We start from the raw sequence: 23,193 nt of genomic DNA on the forward strand, positions 1-23,193 counted from the left end.
GCCACTCTTGGATTTACAAGCATGCTCAATTGCTTAATCTGTGTCCGGGAAACCAGTCTGTAGTGTACCATTGCTCCTAGGGGGAAATATAGTGGTCAGTTTCACGGAGAAAATGTCAAAAAGACACTTAGGAAATACAATGTTGTCCTCGGTATAATGTGCAGTTTATTATAATATTTGTTCTGGCATAATTGTAGTAGGACAGTAACCATTAACATTTAATATCAAACATTATCACAAAGACATCCTTTCAAATGATCATAATATGCACATGTCTTTATACAGTAGATCACGTTAACCTTTTAACTTGTTGAAAAAGTGCCAGTCATATCACCCATCAATGCCCGTCATTTTAACATGGATTACACCATAACACATTACACTGTCATAATACATTCTCTCTCCAATAAGGTTCCAACGTCTCTTTAGTTGTGGACAAATACAGTGTACAGAGAGAAAACCTTATTGGACATTACACACAAAAAAAAACCTGACGCAACATATAGCTGTCGGACAGTCACAATCTGCATCCCAAATGGCACCCTATTCCCAACATAGTGCACTACTTTTGACCAGGACCCATAGTAGTGCAATATGTAAGTAGTGCACTATGAAGGGAATAGGGCTCTGGTCAGAAGTAGTCCACTATGTAGGGAATAGGGCTCTGGTCAAATGTAGGGCACTATGTAGGGAATAGGGCTCTGGTCAAATATAGAGCACTATGAAGGGAATAGGGCTCTGGTCAAATGTAGGGCACTATATAGGGAGTCATTTGGGACACAAGCCAGGTACACACAACGACTGGACACATAAAGGCTCTTTGGACAAGCATAGGGCACTTTGTGACGAAGACACAACAGACATAGTGTAGTGGACGAGTGACTCAGTAACCTAGCGATAGTCTGTTCTTAAAGAACTTATGAGAAGGCTGGACGACTGACAGGACGGCATGTGCAAAGAGACAGTGTGAGTGCGTCTGCCTTTCTGTGTCTGAGCATACATTCCTTTGTCTTCTAGGACTTTCATTAATCTCAGAATAAACATCTCTGTATATTCACTATGTGGTTGTTGACATCCCGCGCGAGGTATCTAGCCGAGTGGTGGCAGTGGCGATGCTCCCCGGGTCTCTCCAACCTCCGAAGGTCTTCTCCAGGAACACAGCGGTGGCCAGAGAGAGACGGTCCTGCTGCTTCCCCACTACCAGCTGCAGTCCCAAGGGTAAACCCTCCGCGCTCAGCCCCAACGGACACTGGGTCACCGGAAGACCCAGAATGTTAAAGATACCTGTGAGGGATGAGAGAGGGGTACAGTGTCAGAGCTGATTAAAATGTTGACACCAAAAAAAGTTTAGGAACTGTACTTCAGGCAAGGGCTGTCATCATTTAGGGTTAGATATTTTCCTGACCAGGTAAAGCTCATCCGAGGCTCTGAAAACTACTACCCACCTTCCACCACTGACACCATGCTAGCTAAAGCACCACTGACCAGTGTAGGAGAAGTTGAAGGGGGTGAAGAGGGGATGGTGGTGTTTGGGGGCGAGGTGGGGGTGAGAGGGGTAGAGCAGCACCCCGTCTGTCCCCAACAGTTCCTCCAGGTCCTTCTGGAGAGATTCCTTCTGCTGCAGGATGAACTGGGTGGGCTGGGCCCTCTGGAACATCTCTACCAGGACCAGACCTGAGGGGAGTTCTGGTTATGTCATTTACAGCAATGTGCCCCACATTCAAGAGCACCGAGTTAAATGAAAGACAATATAACATTATCCCCAGTTACAGACAACATGACATAGTTGACAAGGGAGAGGGGGACAGGGAGAGAGAGAAAAGGAGGGAGGAACAGAGAAGTAGGGGAGGCCTACTACATGTCCTTAAACCATCACATAACCATTACACACCATCACATAACCATTACACACCATCACATACCTATAGCAGCCACAGTGTGCTTGGAGAGTCCCACAGTCCACTTAGCCATCTCCCAAAGAGGCCACACCTTCTTCCCATGGTCAGACATCAGCTCTGCAAACGATGTGGGCTTCTGTTGGACGAACAGGCATATAGACCATTAAGGCAATACTATACATTCAAGCACTCACCATGCACTCAGAGACAAGCCAAAACACACACAAATAGATACACACCTTTCCATCCTTCCCCGGGGCTCCCATCATCGCACTCCAGATCTGGAAGGAGTATTTGAGCTGAGGAATCTTCAGCTGCTGAACTTTGACCCCCAGGTCTGCCTCTAGACGCTCTACCACCTGGGGAAGACATGGTGACACTGAATTCTCTAATGTTCTCTCCCTCCCTCTCTTTATTTCCATCTTCTAATCTTCCTCTGTCTCTCCTGATTCAACCCTTTCCCTCGTCTCTTATCTCCTCTCTCTCTACCTCCCTCTATCTATCTGGTTTATGGTTTCAATGTTTCTAGAGACAATATCTCTCTCATCATCACTAAATGCCTAGGTTTACCTCCACTGTACTCACATCCTACCATACCTTTGTCTGTATTATACCATGAAGCTATTTTATCGCCCCCAGAACCCTGCTCCTTTTTCTCTTTATTCCGGACGTCACAGACGACCAATTCTTATAGCTTTTAGCTGTACCCTTATCCTTATACTTCTCTGTTCCTCTGGTGATGTAGAGGTGAATCCAGGCCCTGCAGTGCCTAGCTCCACTCCTACTCCCCAGGCGCCCTCTTTTGATGACTTCTGTAACCGTAATAGCCTTGGTTTCATGCATGTTAACATTAGAAGCCTCCTCCCTAAGTTTGTTTTATTCACTGCTTTAGCACACTCTGCCAACCCGGATGTCCTAGCCGTGTCTGAATCCTGGCTTAGGATGTCCACCAAAAACTCTGAAATCTTCATCCCTCATTACAACGTTTTCAGACAAGATAGAACGGCCAAAGGGGGCGGTGTTGCAATCTACTGCAGAGATAGCATGCAGAGTTCTGTCCTACTATCCAGGTCTGTACCCAAACAATTTGAACTTCTACTTTTAAAAATCCATCTCTCTAAAAACAAGTCTCTCACCGTTGCCGCCTGCTATAGACTACCCTCTGCCCCCAGCTGTGCTCTGGACACCATATGTGAACTGATTGCCCCCCATCTATCTTCAGAGCTCGTGCTACTAGGTGACCTAAACTGGGACATGCTTAACACCCCAGCCATCCTACAATCCAAGCTTGACGCCCTCAATCTCACACAAATTATTAATGAACCCACCAGGTACTACACCAAAGCCGTAAACACTGGCACCCTCATAGATATCATCCTAACCAATTTGCCCTCTAAATACACCTCTGCTGTTTTCAACCAAGATCTCAGCGATCATTGCCTGCATCCGTAATGGGTCTACGGTCAAACGACCTCCACTCATCACTGTCAAACGCTCCCGGAAACATTTCAGCGAGCAAGCCTTTCTAATCGACCTGGCCCTGGTATCCTGGAAGGATATTGACCTCATCTCGTCAGTAGAGGATGCCTGGTTATTTTTTTTAAATGCCTTCCTCACCATCTTATATAAGCATGCCCCATTCAAGAAATTTAGAACCAGGAACAGGTATAGCCCTTGGTTCTCCCCAGACCTGACTGCCCTTAACCAACACAAAAACATCCTATGGCGTTCTGCATTAACATCAAACAGCCCCCGTGATATGCAACTTTTCAGGGAAGTTAGAGACCAATATACACAGGCAGTTAGAAAAGCTAAGGCTAGCTTTTTCAAGCAGAAATGTGCTTCCTGCAACACAAATTCAAAAAAGTTCTGGGACATTGTAAAGTCCATGGAGAATAAGAACACCTCCTCCCAACTGCACTGAGGATAGGAAACACTGTCACCACCGATAAACCCACTATAATTGAGAATTTCAATAAGCATTTTTCTACGGCTGGCCATGCTTTCCACCTGGCTACCCCTACTGCAGTCAACAGCACTGCACCCCCCACAGCTACTCACCCAAGCCTTCCCCATTTCTCCTTCTCCCAAATCCATTCAGCTGATGTTCTGAAATAGCTGCAAAATCTGGACCCCTACAAATCAGCCGGGCTAGACAATCTGGACCCTTTCTTTCTAAAATTATCTGCTGAAATTATTGCAACCCCTATTACTAGCCTGTTCAACCTCTCTTTCGTGTCGTCTGAGATTCCCATAGATTGGAAAGCAGTTGCTGTCATCCCCCTCTTCAAAGGAGGGGACACTCTTGACCCAAATTGCTATAGACCTATATCCATCCTACCCTGCCTTTCTAAGGTCTTCGAAAGCCAAGTCAACAAACAGATTACCGACCATTTCGAATCCCACCACACCTTCTCCCCTATGCAATCTGGTTTCAGAGCTGGTCACGGGTGCACCTCAGCCACGCTCAATGTCCTAAACGATATCGTAACCGCCATCGATAAGAAACAATACTGTCCTGCCGTTTTCATTGACCTGGCCAAAGCTTTCGACTCTGTCAATCACCACATCCTCATCGGCAGGCTCAATAGCCTTGGTTTCTCTAATGATTGCATCACCTGGTTCACCAACTACTTCTCTGATAGAGTTCAGTGTGTCAAATCGGAGGGCCTGTTGTCCGGACCTCTGGCAGTCTCTATGGGGGTGCCACAGGGTTCGATTCTTGGGCCAACTCTTTTCTCTGTATACATCAATGATGTCGCTTTTGCTGCTGGTGAGTCTCTGATCCACCTCTACGCAGACGACACCATTCTGTATACTTCTGGCCCTTCTTTGGACACTGTGTTAACAACCCTCCAGACGAGCTTCAATGCCATACAACTCTCTTTCCGTGGCCTCCAACTTCTCCTAAATACAAGTAAAACTAAATGCATGCTCTTCAACCGATCGCTGCCTGCACCTACCCGCCTGTCCTGCATCACTACTCTGGACGGTTCTGACTTAGAATATGTGGACAACTACAAATACCTAGGTGTCTGGTTACACTGTAAACTCTCCTTCCAGACTCACATCAAACATCTCTAATCCAAAGTTAAATCAAGAATTGGCTTCCTATTTCGCAACAAAGCATCCTTCACTCATGCTGCCAAACATACCCTTGTAAAACTGACTATCCTACCGATCCTCGACTTTGGCGGTGTCATTTACAAAATAGCCTCCAATACCCTACTCAACAAACTGGATGCAGTCTATCACAGTGCCATCCGTTTTGTCACCAAAGCCCCATATACTACCCACCACTGCGACCTGTACGCTCTCGTTGGCTGGCCTTCGCTTCATACTCGTCGCCAAACCCACTGGCTCCAGGTCATCTACAACACCCTGCTAGGTAAAGTCCCCCCTTATCTCCGCTCACTGGTCACCATAGCAGCACCCACCTGTAGCACGCGCTCCAGCAGGTATATCTCTCTGGTCACCCCCAAAGCCAATTCCTCCTTTGGCCGTCTCTCTTTCCAGTTCTCTGCTGCCAATGACCGGAACGAACTACAAAAATCTCTGAAACTGGAAACACTTATCTCCCTCACTAGCTTTAAGCACCAGCTGTCAGAGCAGCTCACAGATCACTGCACCTGTACATAACCCATCTATAATTTAGCCCAAACAACTACCCCTTCCCCTACTGTATTTATTTATTTTATTTTGCTCCTTCGCACCCCATTATCTCTATTGCTACTTTGCACTTTCTTCTACTACAAATCTACCATTCCAGTGTTTTACTTGCTATATTTTATTTACTTTGCCACCATGGACTTTTTTTTGCCTTTACCTCCCTTATCTCACCTCATTTGCTCACATTGTACATAGACTTATTTTTCTACTGTATTATTGACTGTATATTTGTTTTACTCCATGTGTAACTCTGTGTTGTTGTACGTTGTCAAACTGCTTTGCTTTATCTTGGCCAGGTCGCAATTGTAAATGAGAACTTGTTCTCAACTTGCCTACCTGGTTAAATAATGGTGAAAAACAAATAAAAAATCTCCCCCCTTTCTTTCTCCAACTCACCCCCCTCTCTCTCCCTCACCCTCCTCTGAGCCTGGACTAGCTGCTGGTCGACAGGAGACACCAGAGGAACTCTCCTGTTTCCCTCCCCTCCTCCCCCTCTCTCTCTCACCTTCCTCTGAGCCTGGACTAGCTGGTGGTCGACAGGAGACACCAGGGGAACTCTCCTGTTTCCCTCCCCTCCTCCCCCTCTCTCTCTCACCTTCCTCTGAGCCTGGACTAGCTGCTGGTCGACAGGAGACACCAGGGGAACTCTCCTCTTTCCCTCCCTCCCCTCCTCCCCCTCTCTCTCTCACCCTCCTCTGAGCCTGGACTAGCTGCTGGTCGACAGGAGACACCTGGGGAACTCTCCTGTCTCCCTCCCCTCCTCCCCCTCCCTCTCTCACCCTCCTCTGAGCCAGAACTAGCTGCTGGTCGACAGGAGACACCAGAGGAACTCTCCTGTCTCCCACCCCTCTCCTCCTCCCTCTCTCACCCTCCTCTGAGCCTGGACTAGCTGCTGGTCGACAGGAGACACCAGAGGAACTCTCCTGTCTCCCTCCCCCCTCTCTCTCACCCTCCTCTGAGCCAGGACTAGCTGCTGGTCGACAGGAGACACCAGAGGAGAGCCTCCATCGTGAGGAACAGAGAAGAACCGTAGTCTCTTCAGATCCACCTCAGATGACAGAGACAACCTGCAGAGGGGGAGGGAGAGAAGACATGGTCATATCTGGGTGTTATTAACGTGTAGTCATTGTGTATCTGTGCATGTTGTTGTTGTCCCTCTGTACCTGTCAGCGTTGGCTCCTCCCATAACTCTGAGCATGGGCAGCAGGTCCTGGGCGTAGCGACACATTGGGCCTGTACACAGGAAACCAGGCTGCTGCCCCGAGGGCGGGGGGAACTGACCCCCGTTAGATACTACACCTATCGAAAGAGAGAGGAGAACTGACCCACGTTAGATACTACACCTACAGAGAGAAAAAGAGAGAGGAGAACTGACCCACGTTAGATACTACACCTACAGAGAGAAAAGAGAGAGATAGGAGAACTGACCCACGTTAGATACTCCACCTATACTGTAGAGAGAGAGAGAACTGACCCACGTTAGATACTACACCTACACTGTAGAGAGAGGAGAACTGACCCACGTTAGATACTACACCTACACTGTAGAGAGAGGAGAACTGACCCACGTTAGATACTACACCTACACTGTAGTGAGAGGAGAACTGACCCACGTTAGATACTACACCTACACTGTAGTGAGAGGAGAACTGACCCACGTTAGATACTACACCTACACTGTAGTGAGAGGAGAACTGACCCACGTTAGATACTACACCTACACTGTAGTGAGAGGAGAACTGACCCACGTTAGATACTACACCTACACTGTAGTGAGAGGAGAACTGACCCACGTTAGATACTACACCTACACTGTAGAGAGAGGAGAACTGACCCACGTTAGATACTACACCTACACTGTAGAGATAGGAGAACTGACCCACGTTAGATACTACACCTACACTGTAGAGAGAGGAGAACTGACCCACGTTAGATACTACACCTACACTGTAGAGAGAGGAGAACTGACCCACGTTAGATACTACACCTACACTGTAGAGAGAGGAGAACTGACCCACGTTAGATACTACACCTACACTGTAGAGAGAGGAGAAGTGATTAAACCATATACACATCAGCAACCACAGATAATGAAGTCACTGAAACCCTTATCAAAGAGTTGCAGTCAGCTTTGGAACGGGTGGCCAGTAATAAACGGGTCCAGAACATCTCTAAAGCTAAGAGCATTGTATTTAGTACCAATCAGTCCCTAAGTTGTAGACCTCAGCTGAATCTGGTAATGAATGGTGTGGCTGTTGAACAAGTTGAGGAGACTAAATTACTTGGTGTTACCTTAGATTGTAAACTGTCATGGTCAAAACATACAGATTCAATGGTTGTAAAGATGGGGAGAGGTCTGTCTGTAATAAAGAGATGCTCTGCTTTTTTGACACCACACTACACAAAGAAGATCCTGCAGGCTCTAGTTTTGTCTGATCTTGATTATTGTCCAATTATGTGGTCAAGTGTTGCAAAGAAAGACCTAGTTAAGCTGAAGCTCATTGTAATCAGAGGGCTGATGTAAATACTATGCATGCCAGTCTCTCTTGGCTAACAGTTGAGGAGAGACTGACTGCATCACTTCTTCTTTTTTATAAGAAGCATTGTGTTGAAAATCCCAAATTGTTTACATAGTCAACATTCAGTGCATTCGGAAAGTATTCAGACCCCTTAACCTTTCCTACATTTTGTCACGTTAGAGCCTTATTCTAAACCAGATTAAGTAGTTGGTTTCCCCTCAACAATCTACACACAATACCCCATAATGACAAAGCAAAAACAGGTTTTTAGACATGTTCGCTAATGTATAAAAAAATAAAAAAATACAAATATCTGAATTACATAAGTATTCAGACCATTTACTCAATACTCTGTTGAGGCACCTTTGGCAGCAATTACAGCCTTGAGTCTTCTTGGGTATGACGCTAGAAGCTTGGCACACCTGTATTTGGGGAGTTTCTCCCATTTTTTTCTGCAGATCCTCTCAAGCTCTTTCAGGTTGGATGGGGAGCATCACTGCATAGCTATTTTCAGGTCTCTCCAGAGATGTTCGATAGGGTTCAAGTCCGGGCTCTTGCTGGGCCACTCAAGGACATTCAGGCTCTGATCAGGTCCTACACCCAAACAAGGGCACTGCGTTCATCCACCTCTGGCCTGCTGGCCCCCCTACCTCTGCGGAAGCACAGTTCCCGCTCAGCCCAGTCAAAACTGTTCGCTGCTCTGGCACCCCAATGGTGGAACAAGCTCCCTCATGACGCCAGGACAGCGGAGTCAATCACCACCTTCCGTAGACACCTGAAACCCCACCTCTTTAAGGAATACCTGGGATAGGATAAAGTAATCCTTCTAACCCCCCCCCCCCAAAAAAGAAAAAGATATAGATGTACTATTGTAAAGTGGTTGTTCCACTGGATATCATAAGGTGAATGCACCAATCTGTAAGTCGCTCTGGATAAGAGCGTCTACTAAATGACGTAAATGTAAAAATGTAATTCAGTGACTTGTCCCATAGCCACTCTTGCATTGTCTTGGCTGTGTGCTTAGGGTCGTTGTCCTGTTGGAAGGTGAACCTTGGCCCCCGTTTGAGGTCCTGAGCACTCTGGAGCAGGTTTTGATCTCTCTGCACTTTGCTCTGTTTATCTTTCCCTCGATCCTGACTAGTCTCCCAGTCCCTGCCACTGAAAAACATCCCCACAGCATTATGCTGTCATAACCATGCTTCACTGTAGGGATGGTGCCAGATTCCTCCAGATATGACTCTTGGCATTCAGGCCAAACAGTTCAATCTTGGTTTCATCAGACCAGAGAATTTTGTTTCTCATGGTCTGATAGTCCTTTAGGTGCCTTTTAGCAAACTCCAATTGGGCTGTCATGTGCCTTTTACTGAGGAGTGGCTTCCGTTTGACCACTCTACCATAAAGGCCTGAATGGTGGAGTGCTGCATAGATGGTTGTCCTTCTAGAATGTTCTCGCATCTCCACAGAGGAACTCTGGAGTTCTGTAAGAGTGACCATTGTGTTCTTGGAAACATCCCTGACAAAGGCTTTTCTCCCCCAATTGCTCAGTTTTGCCGGGCGGCCAGCTCTAGGATGAGTCTTGGTGGTGCCAAACATCTTCCATTTAAGAATGATGGAGGCCACTGTGTTTTGGGGATCTTCAATGCTGAAAATGTTGGTACCTTTCCCCAGATCTGTGCCTGGACACAATCCTGTCTCGGAGCTCTATGGACAATTCCTTCCACTTCATGGCTTGGTTTTTGCTCTGACATGCACTGTCAACTGTCTGACCTTATATAGACAGATGTGTGCCTTTACAAATCATGCTCAATCAATTTAATTTACCACAGGTGGACTCGAATCAAGAAAGTAGAAACATCTCAAGGATGATCAATGGAAACAGGATGCACCTGAGCTCCATTTTAAGTCTCATAGCAAAGAGTGTAAATACTTATGTAGTTTTTAGTATACATTTGCAAACATTTCTAAAAACCTGTGGTCACTTCAACATTATGGGGTGTTGTGTGTAGATTGATGAGGGGAAAAAATATTTAATACATTTTAGAACATGGCTGTAACGTAACAACATGTGGAAAAAAGGAAGGGGTCTGAATACTTTCCAAATGCACTGTACACACAGCTCAGACACACACACTTACCCCACCAGTCATGCCACTAATAATGGGTCTGCGATCAAACGACCACCCCTCATCACTGTCAAACGCTCCCTAAAACACTTCTGCGAGCAGGCCTTTCTAATAGACCTGGCGGGGGTATCCTGGAATGACATTGACCTCATCCCGTCAGTAGAGGATGCCTGGTTGTTCTTTAAAAGTGTCTTCCTCACCATCTTAAATAAGCATGCTCAGTTCAAAAAAATGTAGAACTAGGAATAGATATAGTCCTTGGTTCACTCCAGACCTGACTGCCCTTGACCAGCACAAAAACACCCTGTGGCGTTCTGCATTAGCATCGAATAGCCCCCGTGATATGCAACTTTTCAGGGAAGTTAGGAACAAATACACACAGGCAGTTAGGAAAGCTAAGGCTAGCTTTTTCAAACAAAAATGTGCATCCTGTAGTACAAACTCAAAAAATTCTGGGACACTAAAGTCCATGGAGAATAAGAGCACCTCCTCCCAGCTGCCCACTGCTCTGAGGCTAGGAAACACTGTCACCACCGATAAATCCACTATAATTGAGAACTTCAATAAGCATTTTTCTACGGCTGGCCATGCTTTCCACCTGGCTACCCCTACCCCAGTCAACTGCCCGGCACCCTCCACAGCAACCCGCCCAAGCCCCCACCATTTCCCCGTCACCCAAATCCAGATAGCTGATGTTCTGAAAGAGCTGCAAAATCTGGACCCCAACAAATCAGCCGGGCTAGACAATCTGGACCCTCTCTTTCTAAAATTATCTGCCGAAATTGTTGCAACCCCTATTTCTAGCCTGTTCAACCTCTCTTTCGTATCGTCTGAGATTCCCAAAGATTGGAAAGCTGCCGCGCTCATTCCCCCTCTTCAAAGGGGGTGACACTCTAGACCCAAACTGCTAAAGACCTATATCTATCCTACCCTGTCTTTGAAAGGTCTTCGAAAGCCAAGTTAACAAACATGATTACCGACCATTTCGAATCCCAACGTACCTTCTCCGCTATGCAATCTGGTTTCCGAGCTGGTCACGGGTGCACCTCAGCCACGCACAAGGTCCTAAACGATATCATAACCGCCATCGATAAGAGACATTACTGTGCAGCCGTATTCATCGACCTGGCCATGGCTTTCGACTCTGTCAATCACCACATTCTTATTGGCAGACTCGACAGTCTTGGTTTCTCAAATAATTGCCTCGCCTGGTTCACCAACTACTTCTCTGACAGAGTTCAGTGTGTCAAATCAGAGGGCCTGTTGTCCGGACCTCTGGCAGTCTCTATGGGGGTGCCACAGGGTTCAATTCTCAGGCCGACTCTCTTCTCTGTATACATCAATGATGTCACTCTTGCTGCTGGTGATTCTCTGATCCACCTCTACGCAGATGACACCATTCTGTATACTTCTGGCCCCTCTTTGGACACTGTGTTAACTAACCTCCAGACGAGCTTCAATGCCATACAACTCTCCTTCCGTGGCCTCCAACTGCTCTTAAACGCAAGTAAAACTAAATGCATGCTATTCAACCGATCACTGCCCGCACCTGCCCGCCAGTCCAGCATCACTACTCTGGACGGCTCTGGACAACTAAAAATACCTAGGGGTCTGGTTAGATTGTAAACTCTCCTTCCAGACTCACATTAAGCATCTCCAATCCAAAATTAAATCTAGAATCAGCTTCCTATATCGCAACAAAGCATCCTTCACTCATGCTGCCAAACATACCCTCGTAAAACTAACCATCCTACCCTACCGATCCTCGACAATGTCATCTATAAAATAGCCTCCAACACTCTTCTCAACAAATTGGATGCAGTCTATCACAGTGCCATCTGTTTTGTCACCAAAGCCCCATACACTACCCACCACTGCGACCTGTACGCTCTCGTTGGTTGGCCCTCGCTTCATACTCGTCGCCAAACCCACTTGCTACAGGTTATCTACAAGTCTCTGCTAGGTAAAGCCCCGCCTTATCTCAGCTCACTGGTCACCATAGCAGCACCCACTCGTAGCACGCGCTCCAGCAGGTATGTCTCACTGGTCACCCCCAAAGCCAATTCCTCCTTTCGTCAACTTTCCTTCCAGTTCTCTTCTGCCAATGACTGGTACGAACTGCAAAAATCCCTGAAGCTGGAGACTCATATCTCCCTCACTAGCTTTAAGCACCAGCTGTCAGAGCAGCTCACAGATCACTGCACCTGTACATAGCCCGTCTGTAAACGGCCCATCTATCTACCTCATCCCCATACTGTATTCATTTATCTTGCTCCTTTACACCCCAGTATCTCCACTTGCACATTCATCTTCTGCACATCTACCGTTCCAGTGTTTAATTGCTATATTGTAATTACTTCGCCACCATGGCCTATTTATTGCCTTAACTCCCTTATCTTACCTCATTTGCACTCACTGTATATAGAATTTTGTTTTCTTTTTTTCTACTGTATTATTGACTGTATGTTTTGTTTATTCCATGTTTAACTCTGTGTTGTTGATGTGTCGAATTGCTATGCTTTATCTTGGCCAGGTAGCAGTTGCAAATGAGAACTTGTTCTCAACTAGCCTACCAGGTTAAATAATGGTGAGAAAATATATATATATTAAAAAAAATGCCACCAGGGGTCTTTTCACAGTCCCCAAATCCACAACAAATTCAAAAAAGTCTACAGTATTACATAGAGCCATTATTCAATGGAACTCTGTTGCTCAAATGAACAGCAAACCTGGTTTAAAAAAACAGATAAAGCAACACCTCACGGCACAATGCCTCTCCCCTATTTGACCTAGATAGTTTTTGTGTTTGTATTGATATGTATTGATATGTAGGCTGTGTGCCCTTTTTAAATGTATGTAGTTCTGTCCTTGAGCTGTTCCTGTCTAATGATGTTCTGTATTATGTCATTCTGTATTATGTTTTCTGTTTTGTGTGGACCCCAGGAAGAGTAGCTGCTGCTTTTGCAACAGCTAATGGGGATACTAATAAAATACCAAATATTAAAATACACACACACCTGCAATTAAACACAACCACACGCATGATTAGAAGGAACTGGCCCCGTTACATCCTACAGAGACAGCAGATTGGTGTGAGCGTTTCACACACACACAGGATGTGTCTCTCTACAACGCGGGATAGATACAAACCTCCATACACACAACACACACACACACACACACACACACACACAGGATGTGTCTCTCTACAACGCGGGATAGATACAAACCTCCATACACACAACACACACACACACACACACAGGATGTGTCTCTCTACAACGTGGGATAGATACAAACCTCCATGCACACAACGCACACACACACACACACAGGTGTCAGACTGGACGCCCTCACCTGATGTTGGCTTGTGGCCGAAGATGCCGTTGAAGAATGCTGGGATGCGAATACTGCCCCCAACATCTGAGCCAACCCCTATCACTGAACCACCGCCCCCCAAAATACTGCCCTCCCCTCCTGAGAGAGACAAACAGAGAGATAAAGGTCATACTAGATGGTAGTAACACTTGGAGTCACACTGACATACAACAATATAGTGAAGGTTGACAGTAAAGGTATCATTCTATTATCTACTCCTACTCTGTTCCACCGTATTCCAAACATTCTGTTGCCTTTCCATTTCATTGGATTCCATACATTCTATTCCATTCGACAATGACAGCGGTGTAACTAACCGGAGCTTCCTCCTGGTATTCTCTCCAGGTCGTATGGGTTGTTGGTGATTCCATACAGGCGGTTATGGGACTCAAGCCACATGCAGAGCTCACTACAGTTAGTCACCCCCAGAGGAATGGCCCCTGCCCTCTTCAGCAGAGCCACCGGGGGCGCGTCCGTTGCTGAAATCACCCCCCGCCGTGACACCAGCCCTGTGGAGTTAGGCATACCTGGGGAGAAAAGAAAGAGAGAGAAAGAAAGAGAGAGAGAAAGAGAGAGAGAGAAAGAGAAAGGGAAAGAGAGAGAGAAAGAGAGAGAGAAAGGGAAAGAGAGAGAGAAAGGGAAAGAGAGAGAGAAAGGGAAAGAGAGAGAGAGAGAGGGTAAATGTGGACAGTGAACAAGGCATTGGAACAAACAAGGCTTCTATTTCAACTGTAGTAGTTCAGTAGGTTTCCAATTTCAGCAGGTTTAGACCTTGAGAGTGAGGGAATGGCACAGACACAGATAGACTTTTGCAACAAACTTTGCATCAAGGACAACCAGTGGGGAAAGAACACTGATTGCAGCACAGACACAACTACAGGTCAGGGTATTGGCCATGTTGATCATATTATCCTCACTATAAGTAGCATTAGTAGCCTACCCTGGATGCAAGACTCCATACTTTAGCACCAAACGTTATATCAAATATTGAAATACAACTGATAGCAGTACTGCTGCAGGTCAGGGCAGTGACCCTATTTACCAGAGTACCAGGGTATATAGAAATAAAGTGACTCTATTCTAACCATAATTAGAAGGAGTAGCATTAGCAGCCTACCCTGGAGAGAGAAGGCCTCTTTCACAGTGAAAGGGACACCCAGTAGAGGAAGCCTGTCCTCCAGAACATCCTCTCCTCCTGTCTCCTCCTCTATCAGCTTATCCACCTGGGCTGCCTCCTGCAGGGCCAATGAAAATCTGAGAGAGATGGGTGGAGGGAGGAGAGGGGGATAGGGGGGGGGAGAGAGAGAGAGAGAGAGGGGTGGTAGGAGGGACGGACAGAGAATAGGAGGTAAGAGATGAAGGGAGTGTGGCTTGACTTGAAATGCACAGTGAAAGTAGGTGTCCTCTCTATCTCCCACACACACACACACACTCTCTCTCACCTGTCTTTGACCATGGCATTGATGAGAGGGTTAATCTCTTGGATGCGGTCTATGTAGGTCTGTACCACCTCCACACTGGTTACCTGAGAGAACAGGGGCAATTATATAAATTAGTCTGATTCATCAAGATATGCTCTATGCCCCAAATGCCACCCTATTCCCTGTTAGTGCACTACCTTTGACCAGAAGTAGTGCATTACATAGGGAATAGGACGCCATTTGGGATACAAACATGATCAATCCAAAAAAAGAACTGAGAAGCACAACCGTGAATATTTAGGATGAATATGTCTATTCTTGTACCCTGTAAACACTGTAAAAAGCTTTTCTGAGAGTACAATTGGCAGGATGTATAGTGATATTTTCCAGATGTTCAAAACACTGTTACGTTACATAGCAGAGAGAGAACAGGAGTAGGGGAAAGAGTTCCTATTGTTTCTGTCTCTATCCCAAAATGGCAGAATATTCCCTTTGTAGTGTACTACTTTCAACCAGAACCCTATGGGCCTTGGTCAAAAGTAGTGCACTATATAGGTCACTGGTTGCCATTTGGGATGTAGCCTCCTCTGACTACAGTGACCTTTGTGCAGGTGAAGTAAAGTCCCCTCCGGTGGCTCTATGTGGCCCCCTGCCACTATTGTTTACGTTCTAGAAGTAAATCCCTCTCAACAGGGAGCCCGGCTCAACCATCAAAATCCACACAAACCTGTGTCCCAACTGGTACCTTATTATGTAGTGTACTGCTTTTGAACAGAGCCCTGTATGGAATAGGGAACCAAACTACAGTATATCCTCTGGGATGTGACAGGATGTGTTTGAAAACACAACCAACTTGAATGTATTTTATATGAAATGCTAATTCAATAGGCTACTTTATTCAAGTAGGCCCAGAGTAATACAAGTACTATTAGGTACTAAGTACATTAAACTACTATGTCAGTAAACTACTGTCGTGAGTTACTACCAGCCTACATATCCCAGCATTCGTCAGTGCCACCGAGTCACTTTGCAGCATCTTTCTCTTCCCTAAACATTCTGAGCTGCGATGCATAATAAAACAAGCAACTGGCAGTTCTTAATTTATCCCGGCCATATCTATATGAATACACGTTATGTCACGATCTACCGGGTCGCATTTAACGATCTAACAACACTTTAATAAAGTTCACCTGCCTCTCTCCGTCGAATCATGCGGGCGAGCTGCATCGCCGGGACCCTCAACAGTGGGTTGGTGATTGGTGGGAGCCTCCTCACCGACCTGTCGGCTCCCCGCCGCGGAGCGAGCAGCTGGAAGACGGCAAACAGCATCCCGACCGCTCCCCGCAGCATCGAGGCCAGGAACCGTTCGAACCGTGTCAGCGCCATTACTACCGATAGCGGAAGACGAGCTATTTCGACATGAGATTCACTAAAAAAAGATCCACTGCTCAGTCTCTATCCACTCTCCCAGAATGCAACGGGGGTGCTATAATAAAATTAACCTCTGCCTGTTTCTTGTATGAAAGTTAGCTGGAATTTCCGTAGGTGACCCCGTACAATCAGATATGTTATATCACCTCTACGGAAGAAAGAATGCAGTCAGAGTGCAGTATAACTACAGTATGCATAAAACACTTTTTTTTTTACTGCAGTAATTTTGCTGTGTAACTGCAATTAGAGTGCAGTATAACTGCAGTTCAACTGCAGTACAATGCAGTTATTCTGCAATTACTGCGTCCAAAACACCACAGTTGACTGCTGTTACTGCACTTTTCAAAACTGCAATATTTTTGTTGTCAGGGCACAATCAAAATGAAAACGGTCTTATCTGCTGAAACTACACAGAGATACAATTACATTACATTGTTGTTATACAGTTTATTGCAGCAGCAAGCGCTGTCTTTGCAGTGTCGTTGTTCCGTTTACCACCACTAGATAGAAGCAAACATCTCAGTCCAACGATTTTTTTTATTATTAATTATTTTTATTATGAACACAACAAATACAAAAAAAAAAAAAGAAATATACAAACAAGAGTACAAAACCTAACAGACAGGGGTATTACATATCAAGATTCATTTTCAATTTGTTAAATACTTTTATGGTGCGTATTGCTTTTTTGTTTTTACATTTACTGATCATTTCAAAATAATATTTCAATTCTATCTTAAATAATGTGAAAATGGGTTTGTTCTCTGCCCACTTCATTTTATGGACAAAGAATCTTCCATGAAAGATAAACAAATTAACAATGAAAGTTAAATCAGGGTCCATATCATTTGGTTTAAAATAAAACATAATATCAGAGTCTTTCAAATTAACATTAATAGTTGTTCCTTTTAAAATAAAATCTTCTAACTTACACCAAAATCTTCTGACATAAGAGCAGTCCCAAAATAAATGGTCAAGAGTCTGGGTCACAATCACAAAATACACATTTGTTATCAATAGCTATTTTAAATCTCTGTATAATAAAGGTCTTTACAGGGTAGATTCTATGAATGAGTTTGTATGATACTTCTTTCACCTTATTAGATATACAATATTTACCAGATAACAACTAAACTTTGTTCCAGTTCACTTGTCCTAGGGCTGCATTCCAGTACATTTTAGCAGAGGGAATAGTAACATATTGACATAGTTTCCTTATATACAGTGGGGCAAAAAAGTATTTAGTCAGCCACCAATTGTGCAAGTTCTCCCACTTAAAAAGATGAAAGAGCCCTGTAATTTCCATCATAGGTACACTTCAACTATGACAGACAAAATGATTTAAAAAAATCCAGAAAATCACATTGTAGGATTTTTTATGAATTTATTTGCAAATTATGGTGGAAAATAAGTATTTGGTCACCTACAAACAAGCAAGATTTCTGGCTCTCACAGACCTGTAACTTCTTCTTTAAGAGGCTCCTCTGTCCTCCACTCGTTACCTGTATTAATGGCACCTGTTTGAACTTGTTATCAGTATAAAAGACACCTGTCCACAACCTCAAACAGTCACACTCCAAACTCCACTATGGCCAAGACCAAAGAGCTGTCAAAGGACACCAGAAACAAAATTGTAGACCTGCACCAGGCTGGGAAGACTGAATCTGCAATAGGTAAGCAGCTTGGTTTGAAGAAATCAACTGTGGGAGCAATTATTAGGAAATGGAAGACATACAAGACCACTGATAATCTCCCTCGATCTGGGGGGGCTCCACGCAAGATCTTACCCCGTGGGGTCAAAATGATCACAAGAACGGTGAGCAAAAATCCCAGAACCACACGGGGGGACCTAGTGAATGACCTACAGAGAGCTGGGACCAAAGTAACAAAGCCTACCATCAGTAACACACTACGCCGCCAGGGACTCAAATCCTGCAGTGCCAGACGTGTCCCCCTGCTTAAGCCAGTACATGTCCAGGCCCGTCTGAAGTTTGCTAGAGAGCATTTGGATGATCCAGAAGAGGATTGGGAGAATGTCATATGGTCAGATGAAACCAAAATAGAACTTTTTGGTAAACTCAACTCGTCGTGTTTGGAGGACAAAGAATGCTGAGTTGCATCCAAAGAACACCATACCTACTGTGAAGCATGGGGGTGGAAACATCATGCTTTGGGGCTGTTTTTCTGCAAAGGGACCAGGACGACTGATCCGTGTAAAGGAAAGAATGAATGGGGCCATGTATCGTGAGATTTTGAGTGAAAACCTCCTTCCATCAGCAAGGGCATTGAAGATGAAACGTGTCTGGGTCTTTCAGCATGACAATGATCCCAAACACACCGCCCGGGCAACGAAGGAGTGGCTTCGTAAGAAGCATTTCAAGGTCCTGGAGTGGCCTAGCCAGTCTCCAGATCTCAACCCCATAGAAAATCTTTGGAGGGAGTTGAAAGTCCGTGTTGCCCAGCGACAGCCCCAAAACATCACTGCTCTAGAGGAGATCTGCATGGAGGAATGGGCCAAAATACCAGCAACAGTGTGTGAAAACCTTGTGAAGACTTACAGAAAACATTTGACCTGTGTCATTGCCAACAAAGGGTATATAACAAAGTATTGAGATAAACTTTTGTTATTTACCAAATACTTATTTTCCACCATAATTTGCAAATAAATTCATTAAAAATCCTACAATGTGATTTTCTGGATTTATTTTTCTCATTTTGTCTGTCATAGTTGAAGTGTACCTATGATGAAAATGACAGGCCTCTCTCATCTTTTTAAGTGAGAGAACTTGCACAATTGGTGGCTGACTAAATACTTTTTTGCCCCACTGTACATGTTATTACATTTATAGTTTAAAATGTAAATTCCTTCTAATTGTATTGAGGCTACAAAATCCTCAACAGTTGCACTTGGAGTATTGTTATATTCTCCTAAAAGAAGAATAGCACCTTTAGGGACAGCTCTAACAACAATTTGATACTCCTCAGTCCAACGCTTCAGATTCCTCCATTCAGACCCGCAGAGACACACATCCGCAGAGACAGTACACACACGCACACACGCACTATTTAGTAATTTAGAGTGGTTTTTAACAGCCCCTTTCAGTGAAGGCCTACCTGTCAAACATGCAGTAGGAAGGAATAGGCTGCTCAAAATACAGTTATTCCTTTGTGGAAATGTCTAAAGAAGTTAAAAGAACACATGATATTATGCTTTGGTCTTGATCTTTACTGATGAGTGAGCTGCCTGAAATGGTTATCAAGCACCAATAGCAATCTCTCATTAGCCTGCACATCTTGATTGATAGACAAACCATCCAATAGAGAGGCAGGAGGCGGGACCTCAATTCCTTTCCAGCCATTACAATGAGCTCGTCCTCCTATAGCTCCCCCCACCAGCCTTCACTGACAGAAAACTAACCATACCGATACAGAACAACGTGAATGTGATGAGCCATGGAATATCTGTGCAGCTTCGCTCCTTCAATGGTTTCCACTCGTGTTGCTTTGGCTAACAATAAAGTTAGAAACCAATAAATGAACACCTGTCCAGTGAAAATCTCACAAAGTTAATATTCTGTTAACTCATACCCAAATAATGTTGTTGACTCATCCTTTACTAGAAATTGTGACCAAAGCATAAATTGGAGAAAAAATATGTCAAAAAAATATATATATCTCCACTTCAAACTTGTATCTCAAACTGACCGTTTAAAAAATGCTTTCTATTTCTTCATAAGGAATGATGTCATCCTCCTGAGGATGAGCTGGCCAATCAGCAGTCTACTCACGTTAATATTTTTACGACTGGTATACGCCCCATTCTGTTGTTGGGGTGACACCTTTCCAACACAGAAAAGCATTTTAACATAACGTACTTATTTACAATTTTTTGGAACTAAAACTATTTCAGTCATATTAAAAAAAATTATAGGTAATATTTTAACACTTGAGAGTTACTTTAACATACACCTGGCATGCTTTTTTTCATTCAAATACCTTACTTTTCACTCAAAAATATAATTTGAGTGTCTTCACGGAAGTAGACAGTTTTTTTACTCAATAGCTACAGCCAATGCCTCAAAGGACCGCTGCCGACAACAAATACTTTGAACTTTTGCTGTAGTAGCAGATATGAAGAAGATATGAACCAGAAGGTCAAATTTGACAGAGGTCAGATGGAGGAGAGGATTGTGGATATCTACGTCAGTGCAGACACCCTGGGAGACGTTGAGACCAGCACCAAGAGAGAAGAGACAGCAGACACTGTTACAAATAATTGACCAACACAGCACACCACAAGTCTCTCTTATTTGTCTACAGAGCCTGATAGCTCAGAGAAGAGACCCTTCCTAGTTGCTGCAGTGTGTCTGGGTATGGTGTGTGTTCTCCTACTGGCTGGGATCATAGGCCTGTCTGTCTACTATGAGTATAAGGCCCTCATTACATTCACTAGACTTGTTGCTGTACCGTCTTCTTCACAGGTCACCAGATTTTCTACTTTTCTATTTACATCTTGGCCTTACCTTTGGATGTTGCTTGGCAACGTGACATTATTGCTGCGCAGCTCACATTTACTGTAAATATTATAGATATTGTTCTTACTATTTTAGCAGTTCTGATGTTATCTAATTTAGTGAGCAACTTCTCTTTTTTTAGTTGTTGCAGATAATGAGGTCTTAAAGAGATTATTAGCTTATGAAAACAAATGTACTGCAGAGAGAGACCAACTACAGACTGAGAGAAATATTCTCAGCGGGATGCTAGTGAATCTTCAGTAATAAATGATTGTGTCATTAATCAAACAGGCCTGAGCATGTGTCTGTATTCGGTCATTAAGTGTACGGTGTAAGAAGTTGGACGTCAATTCATGTTTTCATCTTTCACAACAACCCTGTCCTGAAACCTGTCACAAGTTTGAATCCAGTTGGTACTTCCTGTCTACTGAGAAGAAAACCTGGAAGGAGAGCAAAGAGGACTGTCTGGAGAGAGGAGCAGACCTGGTGATCATAAACAGTGATAAGGACCAGATGAGAGAGAGAGAGAGCGAGAGAGAGAGAGAGAGAGAGAGAGAGAGATGATATAGGTGTGCAGGGGTTAGATATAATCAAACAGAATATGTATATATGTTTATCTTTTTCAAAAACAGAAAATGATCTTCAACCTCTACAAGAGAGTCTGGATTGGTCTGACTGACTTTGTTACTGAGGGGACCTGGAGATGGGTGGACGGTATCCCACTGACCACCCCAAGGTAATACACTACTGCTCTGATAACACTGACCACAATGTAGGTCCTCCAATCCCAACTGGTCGACCAAGACTGACCACAGAGTAAGATCATAAACAGCAGAGAGGAACAGGTAAAAGAGAGAGAATACATTTTAGTAGATGCTCTTATCCAGAACGACTTACAGGAGCAATTAGGGATAAGTGCCTTGCTCAAGGGCACACCAATAGATTTTTCAGCTAGTCGGCTCAGGGATTTAAACCAACAAACTTTCGGTTACTGGCCCAACACACATATTCGCTAGGCTAACTGCCACAGACATTGTATTAAATATGCATTATAAAGGTTTTGTATAATTTCAGCCAGTAGCTTTGAAGGTAGCGCTCACTAGCCAAAACAGGTCCCCAAAATGTGGTATCCATTTTGTATGATATGGATCAGGTCCAAATGGATGGACCTGAATAAAAATATTTTTCTATGTAATACCACCTTAGATTTCCTCCTGTATATATAGTTCCTTAAACAGCAGTGCAGAGAAAGTACCAGGCAGCGTTTACACAGGCAGCCCACTTCTGATTATTTTCCACTAATTGGTATTTGACCAATTAGATCAGATATTTTGACACTTATTGGGCAAAAGATCAGAATTGGGCTGCCTGTGTAAACATAGCCAGAGAAACCTATTTCTCACAGATCCAATGAATTGACCTGAGATGCTCAACATCCCACCGGAACCCACAGTTCTCCACTCCACCAATGTTACTCCGGGAACCTGGAAATGGGTGGACGACACCCCACTGACCACCCCGAGGTAAAAGATTACTGCTCTAATAACACTTATCACAGTGTAAGGAGTAGGACTGATTTTCTGTGTTGTTCATGCTCTAGGTTCTGAGAGGGTGACCAGTATAACTCTGTGTAGGTTCTACTGCAGGTACTGGGAGTGGAGAGCGTAATGGTGGTGGAGTGGAGAACTGTGGTTTATTTTCTTACTTCTCATCAGCCAAATTGACATTTTAGTAATTTAGCAGAAGCTTTATCCAGAGTGATTTACAGGAGCCATTAGGGTTAAGTGCCTTGCTCCAGGGCACATCAACAGATTTTTTATCTAGTCGGTCTGAGGAATCAAACCAGCAACCTTTCGGTTACTGGCCCAACGCTCTTAACTGCTAGGATTCATAGAGTGAAGAGTTTTATGATGATATTGTCGTTTTTCTCTGTTGGAGGGGGGCTCTGTTTTGATGAGGAATCCATGTTTGAAATATCCCTCTTTTGATTAATATCTTGAAAAGGATTTGTAAAATGTACTATGTGCCTTGACAAAATGCATTTGTATTTGTATGTTTTTACAAAATAGAAAATAAAATAAACTTTGATTTAAAAATATATATATTCTTAACATGTGTGGTTGGCCTCAGTGAATTACCGTTCAGGCTTTCCGACTTGTTGATCTTCTACTAAAGATACTGAAGGAAGGTCTTTACAAAATTAAAGTACTTTACACAGGGCCGGAGTTATGGGCCTTAGG

The 23,193-nt window shown here is 44.3% G+C and overlaps 1 protein-coding gene across 2 annotated transcripts; it reads right to left on the bottom strand.

Moving 5' to 3' along the window:
* Window positions 1–142: 142 nt before the first annotated feature.
* LOC106602229 (fatty-acid amide hydrolase 2-A) lies at window positions 143–16,498 on the bottom strand. Of its 2 annotated transcripts, XM_014194742.3 has the most exons (11): window positions 16,203–16,493; window positions 15,030–15,112; window positions 14,705–14,841; window positions 13,905–14,114; window positions 13,567–13,686; window positions 6,731–6,866; window positions 6,517–6,634; window positions 2,138–2,257; window positions 1,923–2,034; window positions 1,486–1,674; window positions 143–1,284 (listed from the first exon to the last, which is right to left on the bottom strand). In XM_014194742.3, the coding sequence occupies exons 1-11, from the start codon at window positions 16,392–16,394 to the stop codon at window positions 1,058–1,060; spliced, it is 1,644 nt and encodes a 547-aa protein (XP_014050217.1). In that variant the 5' UTR covers window positions 16,395–16,493; the 3' UTR covers window positions 143–1,057. The 2 variants fall into 2 exon arrangements, with proteins under 2 accessions (XP_014050217.1, XP_014050218.2); XM_014194743.3 differs by lacking the exons at window positions 143–1,284; window positions 1,486–1,674; window positions 1,923–2,034; ... (1 more) ...; window positions 6,517–6,634; window positions 6,731–6,866 and adding an exon at window positions 6,894–7,599 and having other exon boundaries at window positions 16,203–16,498.
* Between the last annotated feature and the right edge of the window lie 6,695 nt (window positions 16,499–23,193).

The sequence above is a fragment of the Salmo salar genome, chromosome 04 (assembly GCF_965601325.2).
Source record: "Salmo salar chromosome 04, fSalSal1, whole genome shotgun sequence".
Taxonomy (NCBI): domain Eukaryota; kingdom Metazoa; phylum Chordata; class Actinopteri; order Salmoniformes; family Salmonidae; genus Salmo; species Salmo salar.

Excerpts from the sequence above, each read along its gene's own strand:
- LOC106602229 (XM_014194742.3), bottom strand. The coding sequence starts at position 16,394 with ATGGCGCTGACACGGTTCGAACGGTTCCTGGCCTCGATGCTGCGGGGA. Across the intron at positions 6,635-6,730 it reads GGAGGAGCCAACGCTGACAG|GTTGTCTCTGTCATCTGAGG; the intron begins GTACAGAGGGAC and ends CCCCCTCTGCAG. Across the intron at positions 2,258-6,516 it reads TAGTCCTGGCTCAGAGGAGG|GTGGTAGAGCGTCTAGAGGC; the intron begins GTGAGAGAGAGG and ends TGTCTTCCCCAG.